Raw genomic sequence first — 17,904 nt, forward strand, 5'->3', positions numbered from 1 at the left:
ACAAAACTCTCAGACAGCATGGATTAAGAGAACTTTCCAATTTTCCAACTATTTGTGGGAAATAAAATGTGAAAACTGGATGTTTAAGGGTTTTAATGCCATTGTGTTTTATGATAAACCTGAAGACACACAGTGTGACTTGAAAACAATTTTAAAACATGCTGTTTGTATAAATGTTTATTAATATTAACAATTGTATCAATTATTCCTTTGGTTTAAATACTTTTTCTAGTGAAAAAAGCTTTTACTTTCTTACTTTAAATAATGTTAGCTGAGCTACAAAGCACATTTCAAACTCTAACTGTGATACCTATAGCCTACATCTTACCACCTCCTTTATACAGTTACAAAATGACATTGTACTGTAGCCTAATTATTCATCTCATGTTTACACCAACAGTTAATGCAAAACATGAAGGTGATATCCTCAAATGTATTAAATGCTATCTGACTCACATTTTTGTACAGCCTAATATTTCACTAAGCCTCAGCATTTCATTCAGAGATGTACTCTAGATAAGTGCAATAATCTCAGTTTGATGGATGGCCCAGCCGGAGCCTCAGGCCAGTGGTGTGTACATACTGCACTGGTTGCGGCAGAACGATAAAACCAACATAGGCAGGTGTGTTTGGTTAAGATGCACTTGTCAAGTGGGGTGACAAGCATGTCTGTGTTCATTCAAGTGAACCCCTTATCTGCACCACCATGTCCCACTCATGAGACAAAAGCACTTCCCATATTTGTATGATTTACCTCTCTCAAGTAAAGTGCACCTCCCAAGCACAGGCACACACACGCACATACATAACCATATTTTAAAGGGGAGCTAAAAATAATGTATATATCCTCTCATCTCACTTACCTGTACAGTATACCCACAACTCATGACCGACAGCTGAATACATTGTTTGTTCTTCTTTTTCTTGTTTCTTTCTTTTTATACAAACTGTAATATTTATCAGAATTGTCTGAAGGCGAGCGTGCGTGAATTATTATTATTTTTGATAATGCTTGAATTTCCACCGGGGTGATGCGGAAGTGACGTCAGATTAGGAAGTAGAGCTCGCCGCTGGCCGACAGAAGTGAATAGCAACAGCAGCAACAGAGGCAGCAACAGCAACAGCAGCAGCAACTAACATTAGCGGGCAAGTTCCTCAGGAACCATGACATTAATGTATTTGTAAAGCCAGTCTCTGCTGAGCTGAAGTGCTGAATGTCCTTCTAGTGACGGTGAAAATGACACAGAGGTAAGCAGCTGTGTGTGTGTGTGTGTGTGTGTGTGTGTGTGTGTGTGTGTGATGCTCTGTGTGCTCGCTAGCTCAGTAGCTAGCGAGCCGCATTTAGCAAACGTTATCCTTCAGCCGCACAGAATATAAAAACAATAACAAAGCTTCATGTACTCCTCATAAGTTGATATTGCTTCGTAGTGTATAACGCTGCTCTAATGTATGAGTACACCTTATAAGACAGTTGAATAATAGCTCAGTTCGTTATGACAAATCTGTGGAAAGATGCTAAGTTAAAGGTTAATTCCGCCCTAATGGACTTCACGTGGCTGTCTCAGTTCTGTAATATACAGTTGAGTTTTCTTGTAACGTTAAATTTGTGAATGAAACCCAGTCTCATTTCAAGTTGGAATATAGACACTTTAGAGATGAGTCATCTATAGATACAACTTGGAGCTGCTCATAGGTAGTGAAAAAGACAATTTGACACCACGTTATTTTACGTCCATGTTGTTATTCTCAGTCCCTGTATTCAAATACAATTAATTTGGAGGAAATGTATGAAAACAATCACACCATCATAACTAACTACTTCAAACTAACATGTTTGTGCAAATGACTGCTATCAAAACTGGATGAATATGTTAGCTGGCTTAATATCAATGTACACCCTCATGAGTCATGTCATGGTTCTGGGAAGGATACTGAATGCTGTTCTGTTTCTTTCTGTGCTTTTTCAGATGACTCACCAGTGGCTTGGACATCTGTGATTTGACAGAAAATGAGGCTTGCTCAGTTTGTCAGACTTGTCATTGCTCGTAATGATTGCTACTGTAGGAACATAAACCACACTGACATGGACAACAAACTATAGTGAATCATGTTTGTTGCATTTTGCACATCACACTCACAAAAAACACTAACTACATCAATTATAATTTAGTTTGTTTTTAATGGCTTTCAGTTGATAACTAGTGCTGACGATGTCACTGGCCGAGCAGTCTCAAAAGTGGTTTCCAACCCATGTCCAAGCCACTGTTCTTCAAGCAACCGGTTTACAGCCCAAGGGCAAAAATGCCACCAATGATGCCTACACTATCATCCAGTTGGGCAAAGAAAAGTACTCGACGTCGGTGGCAGAGAAGACACTTAACGCTGTCTGGAGAGAGGAAGCCTCCTTTGAATTACCTGGTTTACTTCTGGAGGGCAACCCAGAAGTATATGAGCTCTGCCTTATAGTGATGCATCGGTCCTTGGTCGGGATGGACAAGTTCCTGGGTCAGAGGTCCATCAACCTTAATGAAATCTTTGATAACAAGGAACGGAAGAAAACTGAGTAAGTATCATATACTGGAGCTGTAAAGTCTCAAATTTACATAGATTACAGTTTCACCGAAACTGCTGTAGGTTTCAAGCTGAATTATTTCGGCTAATACATTTACACCCATTAAAATGTGCAAACCACCAATCCAAAATGTAAACAGTAATGTCCACTGCAAAATTCTCTCCCTCCATTTTGCTTTTTTATTTACGGCAACATAATTTAGATAATCAGGGCAGCATAAAATGATCAGTGAAAATGAAATTGAATTTAAATTGACCAGCGTGATGCGGTTAATTGATCTATACAGTCTTTGCAATGCCTTTAGTTGACAATAATACACCTTCTGCACTACTTTGTACAGTAATGGCACATCCTGATGTGTCTGTTGCAGTTGGATGCCACTACATTGAGTTCACTTGTCTAATTTTTATTTTTTATTTTACCAGGATAAGTCTCATTGAAATTAAAAATCTCTTTTTTAATTTTGATTTAGTACATTTCAAACACATGTACAGTATTTGAGCTCTTTTGTATGTGATACTTTTATAGCATTCATGTATTTTGTAACTCCAGCTCACAGTCATGCGCCAATGTGCTGTTGGTAGAAGAATGGACTTTTGAGAGGAAATGGAAAATATTTGCAGAACTATTCCAGTCATAAGTGGATTACAGCATGGACTGAAATGGTTGTTATTTGTCACTACATGTGTTATTGCCATATTGGGCTACACATAATACCAATGTGCTATGTGTGTCTATATTCTATGCTTTGTTCTCAATTAAGTTCATGACCTAACTCATGTACACCACATGATTTAAATACCATTGCATTGTCCTTTGTTCTCTTTTATGCACAGTTGTTTTAGAAATACATTTTATTAGATAGATGTGTTTTAATTTAAAGAGCATATTTAATTTGTGTAGCCCAGTAGGTGAACTGGTCTAACTGAAACACCAGATCGGTTCTTCTTCAGTTTTAAACTACCTAACACAACTATCACAGATGAGGTAGTGCTCAGTTTGTTGGTGGAACTTTTCCATCTTGTTGACTCTCTATAGTTTGAGGCTTAGCAATGAATTGGCTTACATTGTTGTGAGATTATAGTTTAATAATCACTGACATGGTGAGCAGCAGTTGACCTAATTAAAACCTAGTGCAGCTGGCTAAACATGTCTTGTATGTCACTCCTATAAAAACAATTGTTTTCAAAGGTGTGAATGGAGCATAGCCTTATCTTCACCGCCAAAGTTCCCTGGGTTTGAATCTCAGGGTGTTCTGTGTAGAGCTTAGTTTACTTATTCTCCTTGTGTCTTTTGCCATTTTGTCTGGGGGCCTTACTCCACCCAGAAGGAATGGAAGTCAGGTGAAGTGTAGATTGCCGGTGTATGGGCCTGATAGTGGTGGCCAATAGTGGGTGTATGTCTAAGTGACACAGCCCTTTCATTAACCGGTAACTTGTCTAGGCTGTTTACCTGCCCTATGCATAATGCATGCTTGGTTAAGGTTTGTCCCTTTGTGAAATGACCGTATGAAAGGCTTCAGCAGATGATGCATAAATGTAGAGTAAACTAAACCAGCATAACAGCTTGGCAAGCAGTATTATATTGGGCTGAACTTGTTGACCCTTAAATTAGACACACACACACACACACACACACACACACACACACACACACTTTTAACCCCACATTAAGCAAACAGGAACAGAATAACCAAATTGGATCTGGTGTTAATTAGCTTACTGCACATTTCAACACAGAAAGACATTAGCACACTTCCTCTTTGCCCATCAGTCGGGAGAATCACAATATGTTATAATCAGCGTGGATGGGTTTTATTTGTTTTAGGTGCCTGAGCCGATGCACCTCGAGGCCATGCACTTTTTTAGCAGACGTTCTGTAATGGATATGCTCATGTTGCTTGTTGGCCTAATCCCACACTGCAGGCATACTTGACAATGACGCCGGGACCCTCGATATTATATCCACACTCCACAGTGGGTCTGTGTTCACCGCGGCCCATCCGCAATGTTTTTGAACTGACATATAGGGGAGGAAAGCCCGTCTTGATATCTGAGTAGGCAGTCCATAATTATCGCACACCTGTGTTTGTTGATTGTGAGGAGTTTCCCAGCGGTCCAGGCCCGAGTGGGAGGATTGTGGTTCCAAGCACAGGGAGGTTTATCTTGGCCTTGAGACACACGTGAGGTGCAGCCCCGGCCCCACGGCAGCGGCATGCTGTGGCTGCTGATCAGACCGAGCGCAGTGCGCAGCCTGGGAATCGGACCCAGAAAGGCTTTTCATGACTGGGCTCCTGAGCCACGAGCTAGGCGGTTTAGAATAGTGGTGAACAGCTGCAGGTTTTAAAAAGCCAATACCAACACCTTTTTTGGATTGAACTGATTACTGACATTTCATGCTGGAATTCAAGGGATTTTATAAATCTCCTTGTAAATCCTGGAAGAAATATTAGTAATAGTATGAAAACCAAAAAAATATGTGTTGAATTTGAATTTGGTTAAAATGTCAAATTCGTTTTAAGGGGTCTTGAAAAGTATAAAAATAGAACAATTTATTATATTAATGAAACTGCACCATGATGGCAGTGGGTGAGTGCAAAGGTATACAGCATACTGTTGTGACCACAGGTTAGAATACAACCACAACGCTTCCCTGATTAATACATAAAAGCAGACGCAACACATTGACTGCTAGTTGTTTCATCCCGCTGGTTTTTGAAAGGACATTGTCACAAGCCCTGTAACACGGAGGATATGTCTCATTAGCATGTATGAACTGTTGGGTTGCCCTGCGACGTGGCTTTGCAATTTCCCAATTGCATGTCGTTGCATTTCTGAACAAAGGCCAGATTTGTGCAAATGCCACTTTATTTCGCTAAGAGTTAATGCATAAATCCCATTACTTCCAGTTGAAAAAGCGGAGAGGTTAAACAAATAGGAGCCCAAAAGCAGCATGAAATGGTCTATATTATTCAGCAGCAGGCTATTTCTTATGTTCAGTTTGCAAGGAATAATGTTTATCCTCTGAATGATAAATTATATTCTCACTTGTGGTAAAAAAAAAGTTCAAACGATTTAAGCCCCTGCATTTGTGTGTAGCTTTTGGATTAGTCTGCTCAAATTAGCCTTTTCAGTGATGTCCACAAAGAAGTAGGTAGAGCACTTTAGAAAGAATGTGGGCTATTTTTTTCCTTTTGTCGTATTGTTTGATAGTGTAAAGACTTTTACCACATTCAGACTTTGTATACCTGTCTTCCTGAATTATGTTGAATTACGTGTAAAGATTTTCATAAATCCTACTCCTTTTTATATAAATTGTCTCATTGAATTTGCTCATCCTAAGCGTCCTCCACTCTCATTTCAGCTGGTATCCCTTGCAGTCCAAGCCGGGGAAGAAGAGGAAAGAACGAGGGCGCATCCAAGTCAGCATCCAGTTCATGAGGAACAACATGACAGCCAGCATGTTTGACCTCTCCATGAAGGAAAAGCCCCGCTCGCCTTTTTCCAAACTTAAGGACAAAATGAAGGGTCGCAAACACGACAGCGGCTTTAGTGACACGTCTTCAGCCATCCTGCCTCGCTCTGCCATGTGTGACTCGGAGCCTAACCGCCAATCCTTCGCCCCAGAACCACAACCCCAGCCCGAACCAAAGGGCAAGAGGCCACTACTCGCTGGGGCTCATAAACTCTCTGCAGCCCATTCCATGTCGGATCTCATCGGGACTCACTTTCGACCCAAACTGGATTCCATGAACTCCATTGAAGAAAGTGGTGAGGACCGAAGGCTTCTCCAGATTTGTTGCAGCAGTTTGTTTCAATATTTGGCAGTTAAAGACATCATCTTTTGCATACATCTTTTATTGCTGCTTGGCACATACATTCAGCTATATACGAAGGATTGAAGTCCTCATGCCTAAGCACTAAAATGACGGAGCAGTGTATATATAATGATACATTTTGCAGCGTGGTATCGTTTAACACAATGTTTTAGTTGCATACTGGTCTTAATTAATTGTTGCAATTTCTAGTGGCCATCAGTAAAGGTCGATATTTACAGTGTACGTTATATAAACCTTGGTTAAATGATATAGTTATTTAGGTCATCCATATCAACCTGTGACCTTTTATTAACCTCTGGTTCTAACCATTCTAAAATTGGCCTCCCATTTGCCCCCTCTGTCCTTGAGTTGATGTCGCTGCAGTTAATGCAAACAGTCGTGATTTTTACAGAGATCCATCAGAATTGGCTATTAAAATGTAACGCATAACTGCAAAACAAGGTCGCAATGATGATATTAATAATAAATGGTGGTAAAGAAGGTTTTCTGTACTGAAAGGCCATTGGCTGCTCACTTATACTGTCCTGCATTGTTGCAACCAAACAATCAGAAGGATGTATAAGGATGGTGCGGACTACAATGTCTTAAATCATCTCTAAAAATCTTTATGTTGTGATGTCAGTTTTCAGGTCATGTATTTAGCAATTATGTCATTTTCTAATCTATGATACAATATGGTTTGTGCTGAAGCAGTAAAAAGGGAAGATCCAGGCAACTATCAGAGCTGTCTAATATTCACAAATTTAACTGTTGGTCTCTAAATATAGAAATGATCAGAAAAGGCAAATAAATAAGCATCACATGATTCACTCCATCTTGACTGTCCGATGTCCACTGCACAGCCATCTGAGGCCATCAAGTGTCTTTGTGATCATGCAGATTATCATGCAGGGAAGGGAAACTTATCCAACGTTCTGAGGGTAGGTGGGACACAATTACAGATTTGGAGGGTAAAAATAATATTACGAGCTGTCATTACTGCTTCCAACTAAATCTTTATTTTGCGGTGTGGTATTAGTTGGAAGAGCCACAAGAACAACTTGGAAAATAAGATGAGTAAATGCTTAGACATTATCATTCCCATTCTAATGACATCAAACCAGTGGTGTTGGCCATTAAACAGCCAGATTAGGATCCCAAATCATAGACAATTACTCAAATGAAAACTAAACAGTAACACATTTGACATATTTCTTAAGTGTCTAGTGATGGGCATAGATGTTTCCTTTCATTACTACATCATAAGTTGATGAACTGCTTTGTGGTTTCCCTTCCAGGGAGTGCAGGCGGCCCTCACAGGCGTTCCCAGAGCGAGGTGCCAGGCTACCAGGACGACGAGGCACACTGTGACCCTTTCACTGATATCAGTGACACCCTGCCACAGAAGTATGCCACGCTCCCACAGCAACCGCAACCCATTTGAGGGGGAGCACGGGCAGCTGTGGGACCGGCCAGAGCGGAAGGAGAAAAAGGAGAAGGTCAGCCTACTGGAACGCGTGACGGGAAAGAAGGAAGGACGCAAGACCAACTACGGGGGGCGTTCAGGCAGCTCTGGAGACCTGCGTTCCCCCAACCCTTTCAGTGGAGACTCTCAAGCAGACACTAACCCGTTCATCTCCAACTACAAGGCCAGGTAGTCCCTTTTTATAGGTTGCTCTGTGTGGTTCATGAAAATTAAAACCCTCCACCCAACTCTTCTTTCAGTACACCATCTCACAGAACGTGTTCTGCTATCTTCCCTTTTCTTAGGGTGGTGTTTTAAGGTTGTCTCTTCCTTTATAAACAGTCCATTAATCAGTCAAGTATATAAAACAACATTTTACAAATGATCTCTACGTGGATACAGAAAAGGTCAAGATATAAATGACCAGAGCTACAAAACATATAATATTTCAGCAACCTTTTGAGAAAAATGATTTAGTAAATACTGTCTTTCATATTAATTGGCAAAAATGCTTAATATTTATTTAAAGAAGCATCATAACACATCATAATTAAATCTTTTTGTATCTCAATATTTATGACTAACCCCAACACATTTTAAAGAGAAGCTGCAGTAGACCTCAACACATCCACCCCTTAACTGCATTTCCTAGTCGTTGTCATATATGTCTGTTCTTTGGGAACAAATATAATCTAGAAGATGCTTAAAAAAAGCTTCAAGTCCAATTCCTCATTTATTCCTCTTGGGTTTAGAGTTCCTAATTTAGAAATCCTAAGTACTTCCTCCTGAGGGAGCAGCTTCTGTAAATGTCTCTCGCTCTGGTTTCCTAATTGTACAATAAATCTCCATGTATAGTTAAAGTTGTCTTACTTTAGATTTTTACATCTCACATTAATAAAGATGTATTATACAAACTTCCCATGTTTCTTGTATCTAACAATTGAGGACAACAATTTTTGAAATCGGTCCAGTATTGAGCAAGAGCGCTGCATCCGCGAAACGGACCGCAATATAATAATCCTTGTTGTCGATGTACGTCTTCTAAAAGTGCTTGTTTTTGCCACCGACTGGCTCAAATAGTTATAAGTGTCTGACAACATTATGGAAAGGACCCGACAGAGAAATAAAACTTTCATCTTTACTTTTCGCTTGATCCGATATCTTTGTTATTGGGTCATGTGACTTGTTGCTGGAAGAGTGGAAACATGTTGAAGAGAAGACAAGAGTTTGTTTGTGTTGGAGGACCGTGTTAGTGTTATCTAAAAGATTTCCAATGTCATGGCTGGCGATTTAGCTGATTTCGATAATGTCGTTGTGACATGAGATTTGGTTAGACACGATAACAAACGGACCGGATCAAGCGAAAGGTTGAGAAAAACGTTTTATTTCACTGTAATGTCCATAATGTCAGACATTTATAATAACCACGTGAGCCTATCAGTGGCAAACAAAGCGGTGCACTGTTGCCCAAAAGGATCACAGTGCAGCCAGTACTTCAGCTGCAGCGCTCTCGCTCAATACTGGACCGATTTCAAAGACTGTTGTCTTCATTCGTCACTTAGACACAAAAACATTGGAAAATAGGGGCCAGGTAGAAAAATACCTTTTTACTAACTAGCTTCCTAATATGTTCCACTGAAATATCCATTTCTTCCATGCCTTAAATTACGCCTCCATCCACGTGGGTAGAATCTGCCTCCCGCACGTGTCCAGCAGAGCTTCTTTGTGATTTGTAGCAGATCACTCCTGTATGTTTTTCATCATATTCCATAAATCATCTCGCAATCCCAAAACGTGCCCTCGCTACCCCATGGGACAGCCACTTCTGTACTACAGGATATTGGTTACAACATTCCCCTAATGTTTCGAATACCTTGTTGATTGAAATCTACTATCTGATGAAACCCCCCTTCTCCCTGTCGTTCTGTTGTCAAGCATTGTTGTTCAAACATTTCCTCTGAGCCAGTTCCATCTATTTCCCGTGTTACATAAAGAGTTGGTGAGCACTGTGGCTAAGTTCTGGTTTATCAGAGTGGAAGGTGTCATTAGTGGCTCTTTAGAGAGCCTGGCTTGATATCGGAGCCATCTGAGCTATAATAATGAGATCCTCTGCAGAGATAGACCACCCAATTAACCACTTATCTCTGCAGGCACTAGTCCATCATCTTTACGGCTGCCTTTGTCGTACAGTAGCACAGCGGTCATTTGTAATGTGGTGCAGGAATACAAAAGGGTTCTTTTTAAAGTATATTCTTTTTTTGGGGAACTTCTTCACAGCTGTAGCAAAAACACTGTGACGCATATTTTATTTCCTTTTTTAAAGCAATGCCAGTCACCATAAATATCAATGTACTTTATCACCTCAGGGGACGGACACCGCAGAGCCTCTGTTTTAGTAGAATATTGCTAATCACAGCATGAATGTCTTCATGTGAATGTCAAAGAGAATGTCTCTCTTTGATTGCCTTACAGTGATAAAAAGTCAACAACCGTAGACGTCATGTTCGGCCATAAGAAGAAGGACATCTTCGGCAAGAAAAAGGTAAGAAAGACGGCACAATGCTTTTTGTGAAGGCAAATGATTTGTCAGGAGATATTGTTTAATTGAGAACTCTTTATTTGACAAAGCAGCTGGTGACTCTGATCTCTGAGGCCTCTGAACATTCAGATGTGCCTGGATGTGCCTTTCAACTAATTAGCAGCTGCACACTTGGGTCATCATGTCTGATCTGATCGTAATATAAAGTGGTGTGAAATTTCGGTCCGAAAGGTCAATTATAGTGGCGTGTTGCACTTATTCCGTAATTGGAGGTTCTTGGTCGGTTTAATGAATATTACATTATTTGTACAAGACGTCTTACCCTATGGAGTTTGTCAATAGCTTAAATTATTTAGCATTTGCAATTTGGAAAATAATTGCCAGCTATTACACAGCAAAACTGGTAACAGTGGGAGCAGTAGCTAAAGTGATGCCTAAATGAGAAGGAGAATGCTGATAATGGCTTTCCTCACCTTTCTTTGTGGGTGTTGAGGGCTGTCGGTATCCACACATGTGCCCCTGTGCATGCTGCGGTGCCTTGCAGAAATGGCAGCTCCCATTTCCTCCGCTTCAAGGCCCTAATTAACCACACACACGGGGGGGGGGAGGGGGGCAGTGAGAGATTTCAAAGGACTGAGCTTTTAGATTCTCAAAGCTGAGCTCATTAGAAACTGTAATGACACAACTGGAGAATGCCAAGTGTGCGCCTTATCTGCTCCTCACTACTGATCGCAGGAAAATGGTCATCATTACTTTGCCAATTCATGGTCATTTCCAGGCCTTTGTCACCAGCCACTAAAGCTCCTGATTAGTGTGTGTGTGTGTGTGTGCGCGTGTGCGTGTGTGCGTGTGTGTGTGTGTGTGTGTACACATGCTTGTATGTGAAACCAACATATGGCTGTCAGTTCTCTTATTCCCTCTCAGATGGCTTAAGTGCAGTATCTTTCAGTGAGATACCTTTTTTTGTGTGTGTGTGTGTGTGTGTGTGTGTGGGAGGAATAGGTTACCGAGACCTGTTCTTGAAACCCCTCCTTACATCGGACATTTAATCTCGGTGGCAAATATTTCATTTTGGTCTGTGTCGCCCCACAGTAGCCTCCATGCTGTTGGAAGCGATAAGATACCTGGTAAGCAGTCCCGCTCCAGGTCTTTCTGCATTGTCTTTACCCAGCAGTGGAGGCTTGAATGGTGCATGGGAGTGGAAGCTGATAAGTGTGGTATTTTAAACAGGGTGAAGGCTTTGCTGCTCTATCCGTTCGGGGGAGGATGCCCAGCACTGAAGCGATAAAGTGGTCCCTCATTAAAAACGATTACAGCTCCTCTCGTACCCGCGCAATGTGATCTGCACATACCGTACCACACTGCTCTGTCCAAAAAGGTTGTCCTCAAAGAGCCAAGCTGGGTTTGGGTTGCATCCTTATTTTGGTATTTATTAGACTGACATTTAATTGCAGAAATATGCAGCCTGGCATTCCCTCTGTCAAACAAAGACATCTATATTGTAAAGTTCTGGGAGGCTTGTAAGGTTCTTTGCCTCTCTAGTTAGAGAGGTCATGCTTTTAGCTGCTTGAAAGTAAACAAGAAGGAGAACAACTTTCTGTCAAAGTTAAGTCCCATTACAGCAGTTAAACTGCTCTTGATTCTCATTATAAACACTGTTACACAGTATTGGATCATAACATCTGCCATTATTGACATGCGAGTGCCAGATCCCTTGAGCACAGTCTCTTCTTAACAACTCTCAATTAGCCTTTATTAGCAACAGAGAACAAGAGATAAACACATGACAGTTTATGTCACGTTAGGCCAACACGTCTAATTAGCCTATTTTCTCAGTCGCATTGTGAGCGAACTTAAAGGGTATCTTTACTCTTGCCTCTGTTATCAGATGCTGACATTTAATAGAAGATCATTCAGTGTACTTTTATAAAGAATATCTATTCTAAATAATGTGATTTAAATTGAGCATTTACTCGTTTCTCATTTTCAGGAGGTGAAACAGGAAAGCGTGGCCGCCTATAGCAACTTGTCCTTTGAGGAAGTTGTGCGGGAACTCATCAAGCAGAAAGAAGTGGTGAAAAAGAAAGACGGCCACATCAGGGAGCTGGAAGACTACATCGACAACCTACTCGTGCGCGTCATGGAGGAGACGCCGAGCATCCTACGGACACCCTATGAGCCAAAAAGGAAGGCGGGTAAACTTAATAAAAAGTAGAAGGAAAAGTTACTAATGAAGGTTTAGCAGTAGCCCGTGCATCAATATCATGTGGTAAAATAAGTGGGAACAAACGGGGTTGATCAAAGCCAAATTTCTGATTGATTTATGTCTTTGCTTATAGAACATTCTCATTCAATAGTAGTTTATTTAAAAAAAAATATGTTTTGGTTATTTTAGTACACCCAGGTATTATACCCTCTTTGTTTGGCATTCCTATATTTTGCGGTGCATTTTTAGGTACTGGATGAGAGAAATTCATCGATTGATTCAAGTCCAATCAAATCCATATTTGTATGCACTTGTGAACCCACAGAGGTCTGTTGCACATGAAGCTGCAGTCATCTGCCTAGAAGCTCTTAAGTTGCAAATGCAGCCAAATTCATGTTTACCAGATGGAATAGTCGCAGTTGTGTGTGTGTGGACATTGAGAAGATAAGGCTGTAGTTACTGTGTTTACACTCGAGTCTCAAACTTCCCAGCTAAACTACGAAACACATTCAGCGTCAGCAGCGTCAGCTTTGTTCTGAGCCTCTTCTGTGCTACAAATGTGGATGAACTCTGCTCTCCTGCACAAGCCTGAGTTATTCATGTGTATTCTTAGAAAGACTGGACGAGAGTTACTGGAAGAAGTTGCTGGACAGTAACTGGGAGTCTGGTTTCTTTCTAGCTTAGAGTCTTTTTCTTTTTTTTTTCATGAACAAATGTACAGTTGCTGACTTTTCATTCTTTATTTCGCTTGTGATGACGATCATTTAAGTTCCTGACCAACGGCCTCACGGTCACTCGCTGGAGGTAATCATTTTACTGACTTTAAGTGCAATAATCAGAACCTGAGTATCTTGCTTTATATTCTGCTGGTATTGTTCTTGTTTACATTTTAATCGCATCTTTGAGTCGGACTCGTCTCTTAATATCGATTGGATTCACTGGAAAAACCTGGAGTTGTGTTGTTACGGCCTCCATGGATGGACCCGCCTTCATCGCCTATATGCTTAACAATCTTTATTTATGAATGTGTCATAGCTCATTTATATATGAACATTACTTTAATGTATTTGAAAGGTACTTTATACGCTACTGTATCACACAAACACTGTACAAATCCAAAACAAAAATCCTCAGTCATGAGTATTAAGGTGTCACTGATTCAGTTTTTATATGTACTTCCCATCAGCTTTAATATCCGTTTACCTCGTCACAAATTAATCATGTACTGTGCCTCAGTATAGTTCAGCTTTTTTTTCTTTCTCTCAAAACAATGTAAATTGTAACATTAATATACAGTAATATAAACGTGTCTCACCACTTCACGGAGTAATGTGATCGTCTCATGATTGTTCGAGGTGTACAGACTATCAGTGTCATTCAGGTTGCAAATAACAGTTTGACAGCTTGTGTCAGAACTATCCTCATGGCACATCTCATGTGTCCTCGATAATCTGTGACGCTAATGTTAGAACAACACATTTCCATGTTTAACTCATTAATTCTGTGAATTTATCAGTTTCTACTACACAGATGCTGAGTGAGCTACAGGGCAGCTGTCGGGGGTGTAAATCACGAGTTGTGTCACGGTACGATATTATATGGATTCAATTCAATTCAGGGGCCTGAGCTCGATATGAGACGATATCATTTAACACAATCCCTTACATTTATCCCTCTACTCACAAAATGCAGCTAAAATATTACTTGACAATTTTAATAATAATAGTGGGATACTACTAATAATAATACTGGGATCTCCAGACATTTAAATATAAAAACAAAAACAATCTGTTCTTTTTACTAGAAATAATGAATAAAAAGACCTCCTGCCGCTCACTATAAAGTGCCACATTTCTCATGTCTAAGCACTGTTTGAATGTTTAAGAAGGAAGTGCGATTTAGACGTAAATTGTGAAACGGACGTGCCATTGGAATTTCAAAATAAAGGCGTATCTTGGATGATATGTATCGATGTTTTCAGTTTGCATCGATGATACTGGATCGTTGGTCATTGACTCGATATATGGATGTGTTGTTACACCCCCAGCAGCTGTTGATTGCACTGCTGGTACTGAAATGAACTAAACCGCCCCCTAAAGGTTGATCGTTTCTAATCACCTATGCCTGTGTTTGAGCTCGATGTTCAACAATAGTAGAATCAATTACGGATGTTTAGGTTTACATTTTTAATAGTTTATTCCTATTAAAAGGAAGCAGCTTCTTGTACAGTGTTAAGCACGCTTTGTATTATCATAGTAGTTGCACACAGTTGTTATTGATGTATCTTTATTTTGTAATTACTTTCCAGTCTTACACAATATTTGACCTTTACACTGTATGATACCAAATCACATCTGAGTGCTACGCTGTATCTATGGAATGTCGACCGTCAAAAAACACTTTATAGAAGTTTGTCATGAACCACTCGAACACAGTTTGTCATGTACTAATTATTTCTGCTGCTGCGAACAGTTCTTCCTCTGGAGGTATGCGATCTCTTTTTGGACTTGAAGCCAAAATCTCTTGTTACTGAATGTATTCCGGTCGGCTTTGAAATACATAATTCTGAAATGTGTAATGATATACAGTACACTAACGAGGCCATTCAACCTTGCTTGCCTTTAAAGTATTTGGTGTTTCCAAAGAGATTATTTCATATGGTTGTGTCCCCCCCCCTCTTCTCTCTATTGGTCTGACAAAACTCAGACATCGTCATTATGGACAAGAAGTTATTGTTTTGTGCGAAGATGTGACGCAGATGTTGGGTAAATTCCTTTGTATTGAAGACAGTAATTTGATCAGCATATATTTTGCCAAACACGTTTGAATCAGTTCATAAAATGATGAGTATTATGTGATACTAATTAAGGAAATACGTGGATAAGAATCTGTTTTACATTACAGAAAAGCTTCTCACTGATTGCCTTCCTACATGTGCTGAAGAGTAAACTGTCTCCTCGTGTTACAGGCTTTACTGTACCAACTGCTTTAACCAGCCTGTATTGCTAGTTAGCTAGTTGTTCATGGACCTTACCGAGCTCTCAATACTTCCACTGTACATACTGTATAGTCACTTTGTAATATCACTTCACCTCCTTTGACTTTTTGCACATTTTGTTGTGCTGTAAAATGTTTGAAAATGTGCTTCCTGGGCTTTTATTCTGCCTGTGAATGAGAAGTGTGAGTTAAGCTAAATGACATTTATAAAGTAGGAAGAAAAATGTAAAAACAGAAGAGAAGTCTTCACCACCCATCTTTCACTTGAGCTAAACTGACATTGAGTTTGTGATACTTCAGCTTTTTAATAGTATAAAGAAGTTTTCTCTTGCTCGCAAAGGCGTGTGGTGCGGTTAGTGTAGGTCATATTGTGAATCCTAGAGTAACACTCGTATGGAGGATGGAACAGGTGATTTACACTCAACCATGTGCCCCGAAGCGCCGTAACAAACGATAAGGTCGTAATAAATAAATGTTGAACACATTTGGACCCCGAGGTTATTTAGTTCAAATGAAAAATGAAGGGTGCGTAGTTCAAATTAATTAATTTTGCCTGTCATATTTTCTTTCAGCTTGATTGCTACATTTGCTTTATGCTTTTAATATAATGTGGTGCTTTGGAAGATGTCAGAATAAAACGCAAATCTAAATGAAAAGCATTTTCAAATCATTTTCTAGCACAACATTGCAAAGGGGTACATTTAAACAAAACAACAAATACCCCTGCATCATTATTATACTTCTTCGTTGCCTCTTTTGCATAATATTTGTCATCCAATTAATGCCAGTGTTTGAATATGCAAAGCACTCAAAATGCTCGGAGGCAACATTTCCTAAACAATTTGGCCGTGGCCTGTCTTATTTAAATTTATATAGATTATTTTGCAAATGCATAAAAGTATGTTTTGTAAATGTTGTAGGTGAATGTCCACCCCATTCAAAACAAACAGTGCAAACATATGGGGATTTCTTTTCCATGTTGAAGAAGCATGCATTGAACCTTTTGATGAAGATGACATAAAGCTCAAGTCAGATCTCACAATCCTCCTCTGGCAGTCTTTAAGTCTTCTACTGATAATATGATGCTGCTTGCCATAGGCCACATACAGCTGCCAGACACTAAGACTTAAGCTCCCGCTAAATCCCCTGACGGTGCTTGTAATGTGGCACACAGTTTTGAAGGAAATGATGACTGTGTTTATAAAAGATCTCGCCAGTTAGCATTGAGTTTACAGAATTGTATGGTCTGGTGCACAGAGGTGCCAACACAAATAAACCGTTTGAGTTGAGTTTAGTGCCCCGACATGGTGCAGACCTAGAAGGACATTTTGATACAAACATGTTGGTCTACTTGTGAAGGTAGGTGTTCTCAGGCACACACCTTGTAATGTAGTAAGATAAAGTCAATGGCTGTGTTTGGATTCTTGTCATATCTGCATGTCAATCACATGTTTTGATTATGTAAAACTTTAATTTATTGCCAAATTATACAGCATTTATCCCGATCTAGAAACCATTGATTCCACTGGATTGGGTTGATTTGACCTTATTGTAATGTATGTAACTCTGAATTGTATAATGTGTAAATCTGTTTAAAAAAAAAAGAAAAGAAAAAGTCCTTTCATTGGAGAAGGTAAATGCGCTTTTTGTTGTTTTTTTGTTTTCACATTATAGCCAATATGCAAGACTTTCATACCTGGATGTGTGGGGACGAGAATGTATGGCTTTTTTTTTTATTGTAGTTCTGGAAACATATTGGGGTCTAGAAGGTGTATTTATTACAATAACAGTATGATGCTGTTAATGATGTATATAAAGTGCCAACACAAGCACTAATGCATAAGAACTTAGTGATGCATTTCTTAACATTCACCCATTCTCCATGTTCTACAGTTTCAAACTTTTAGATCTTCTCACCACCTTCATAATCAAATTCCAATGTCCTTTTCAATAAACTCACTGTAAATGAAAACGTCTGCTGTATTGTGTTTTTTTCTTTAGACACTTCAACCACAATTAAATTACAGTTTTATAATGTGCATCCTTACATTTTGTAGCAAATGTAGTTAATGAAACACTGCAGTGTAAATGTGATGCAACAATCCATAAAGAGGATTGCTATTCAGCTGTTCCTTTCGTTTAACACCTGTCCCTCTCGTTCTTAAGGATAAATTAAAAGCCACTCTGTTACCTCGCTGGCAGTTAAACCACAATTAGTCTTTTTAAATGGGTCAAAGATTTTGTTTTTTCCCTTGCTTAAAGCAGCTCTTCCTTTTTGTTCTGAAGAAATTCCCATGCCTTCCCGGTA

General features: G+C 39.7%; 1 protein-coding gene across 1 annotated transcript; it reads left to right on the forward strand.

Moving 5' to 3' along the window:
* The first annotated feature begins 1,083 nt into the window (after positions 1 to 1,083).
* Positions 1,084 to 17,568, forward strand: rab11fip2 (RAB11 family interacting protein 2 (class I)). The gene is given in 7 exon segments (XM_029449581.1): positions 1,084 to 1,248; positions 1,968 to 2,563; positions 5,936 to 6,342; positions 7,697 to 7,815; positions 7,817 to 8,043; positions 10,327 to 10,396; positions 12,384 to 17,568. Coding segments are annotated over 6 exon segments (1,401 nt in total). The 5' UTR covers positions 1,084 to 1,248; positions 1,968 to 2,210; the 3' UTR covers positions 12,609 to 17,568.
* The last annotated feature ends 336 nt before the right edge of the window (positions 17,569 to 17,904 follow it).

The sequence above is a fragment of the Cottoperca gobio genome, chromosome 15 (assembly GCF_900634415.1).
Source record: "Cottoperca gobio chromosome 15, fCotGob3.1, whole genome shotgun sequence".
NCBI lineage: Eukaryota > Metazoa > Chordata > Actinopteri > Perciformes > Bovichtidae > Cottoperca > Cottoperca gobio.